The sequence below is a fragment of the Aspergillus brasiliensis genome, assembly GCF_001889945.1.
Source record: "Aspergillus brasiliensis CBS 101740 unplaced genomic scaffold ASPBRscaffold_20, whole genome shotgun sequence".
In the NCBI taxonomy this organism is placed as follows: domain Eukaryota; kingdom Fungi; phylum Ascomycota; class Eurotiomycetes; order Eurotiales; family Aspergillaceae; genus Aspergillus; species Aspergillus brasiliensis.
In genome coordinates, this window is record NW_027137461.1 from 152762 (window position 1) to 154918 (window position 2157).

The 2157-nt window shown below is 46.7% G+C and overlaps 2 protein-coding genes across 2 annotated transcripts; both read left to right on the forward strand.

Annotated features, from left to right (window-relative positions):
• Positions 1-623: 623 nt before the first annotated feature.
• ASPBRDRAFT_419136 (uncharacterized protein) lies at positions 624-1134 on the forward strand. The gene has a single exon (XM_067624688.1). The coding sequence runs from the start codon at positions 765-767 to the stop codon at positions 1086-1088; it is 324 nt and encodes a 107-aa protein (XP_067473780.1). The 5' UTR covers positions 624-764; the 3' UTR covers positions 1089-1134.
• Positions 646-1367, forward strand: ASPBRDRAFT_419138 (uncharacterized protein). The gene is made up of 2 exons (XM_067624689.1): positions 646-665; positions 928-1367. Exon 2 carries the CDS (start codon positions 1095-1097, stop codon positions 1323-1325), a length of 231 nt encoding a protein of 76 aa, XP_067473781.1. The 5' UTR covers positions 646-665; positions 928-1094; the 3' UTR covers positions 1326-1367.
• The last annotated feature ends 790 nt before the right edge of the window (positions 1368-2157 follow it).

Here is a 2157-nt window from a genome sequence, read left to right on the forward strand (position 1 = left end):
GAACTAAACTTAAATGAACCTGCAAAGTGTCATCTTGTTTCCCCCCTCCATCATCCTTGTCCTATAACATGGCGCGTCCACCCTTGAATGTTACTACTCACTAGACAACCGAAACATATTAAGGCGAGGTTACAAGGATTGCCCAAGCGCCTTGGTGTAGATTGTAGTCACTCAGATCAAGTACGTAGTTGTGCTGGGCTGGGGGCCCAAGCCTCGGCTTTCCGTTTTCATCGATGCCGGCCAACACCTCGCATGCATGTATGTAGCCGTGCATGGCGACCGGTTGTACAACCTCACGGGCTGCCAGGGAACTGATTACTTATCTACTAAGTTACCTATTTAGTTCATACTAGTAAAGATTTGTGAGATCCATCGTCCTTATCGGCCAATCACCGCCCGGAGAACGTGACCCTTTGTACTATTCTGTTAGAAAATAAGGTAGCAGGCTAAAATCATCCAATGCAACCTTACTAGACACTACTACTGTAGCACACAGTCGCTGTTATAGACAGGGAAGCACAGGGAAGCTGGATCCGAGTACTTACTATACTTAGTTGGTGCACCTTTGGGATTGGTCAGGAACTTTTCTACGATTCCGGAGCCTCAGTGCTCACGCCCATCGGAGCTCAAATGGCCAATTCTTCACGCTTTTACTTTGTTGATAAGTATAACTACGTTTTTTCTTTTTTCATATCCATGTCCCTTAATTCTTCCAGAGATATGGATTTTTGAAGGGGTTGAAAATATAGATTGTCCGGAGTGGGATGTCTGCTCTCCCCACATACCAACGAGTCCTCCCCTTTTTGCGACCCTTCCCTCTGAGAAGCATGGTCATGGTGACGCGCTTCGCCTTCACGTGCTTCGCGCAACACTTGCTTTCAACTAATTGCATAGTGGTTTATCTAGGATTGCTAACTTCTGATTCAGCTTCATACGGGATTCTTGCTGACGCTGTCTCAGATGGCAGTACTCGTGCTAAGCTTTGGCGCAACGTGTCGAGTGTTCACTACAGGGGGCAATCTACCGGGGTTAGGCAACTACATTTTATTTTTCTATTTTTCTTATGGCCTTTTTCCGCCCCTTATTAGCTACAGATGAAAGGTCACTGGACCTTTGAAGAAGAAATAAACGAGCAGATCTATAACAGAGCAGAACGATATCACTCTGTATCGCTAGCCATTAAATCCTTCGGTGGCACAGCCTCCGAAAGATGCAAGGACCGGTCACGGGGATCAACCATCGATAGCTTACCCAACGATTTGAGATCCATAGCCACCCGGACGTCGAAATCGATCTCACAGAGCTGGGAGAGAACTTCATGGTGAATCTCTTCTGATTATGCCGACTAATAATGGCAGCTTTTCTGGGCTCTTGCTCTAGCTTTAACATGCTAGTGAAGCTATCCTTTTCCGGATGGTAGTTGTTTCTCCCATGCTATAACTATACTACTACTTATTAGTTACCGGCTGAAGTGATACTTGCCAATTAGGCAGTACTCAGCTAACTATGATCCTTTACTACTGATTCACCTAGATGAATAGCTAGTGCAATCAGCAGTGGCGACACTGTGCACTAGACTGGGACATGGCTGAATCCCGACGCCCGGATCCCCACCTGTCATTATGTATATCGGTTGTATAGGGCTACATTGTTCGACTGTCTCGGCTTCTCAGAATCTTGGCTCATTGGCAGCCCACCTTGTAGAAAGGTCTAGAAACTGAAGTCTCAGTGAGACCCAAGGGAACTGGAATCCCAGAATTTGTGCACACGAACCCAGTAAAGGAATCATTTATTTGTTGTGATGAAATAGTACTGAAGATCGGATTCCCCATTATGTGCAGTATGGGAGGGGGAAAGCAACCTAAGGGTTGTATTGGCATTGGATCGGTAGTGACAAGTAAGGGAGCTTAGACTTTTCCGGCCTTCTTCCCAGGCTTTCACAATGGGTGAGGTGAGTGAGTGGTATGTTACACAGTCAGGGAAGAGCCGACACCGTTTCCCCAGCTCTGTTTCCGGATTTGACCTTTTGCGCGCCCGTCATATTCTATTGCCGAATCAACTTGGTCCTTCATGGGGCTGCTGCCATCTCATCAGTCATCATCCCTATGGAGTAGTACCTAACTTGATCAGTAGTAGCTAGGGTGATCTCAGGCCACG

Coding starts and splice junctions, on each gene's coding strand:
- ASPBRDRAFT_419136 (XM_067624688.1), top strand. CDS start 765: ATGTCTGCTCTCCCCACATACCAACGAGTCCTCCCCTTTTTGCGACCC.
- ASPBRDRAFT_419138 (XM_067624689.1), top strand. CDS start 1,095: ATGAAAGGTCACTGGACCTTTGAAGAAGAAATAAACGAGCAGATCTAT.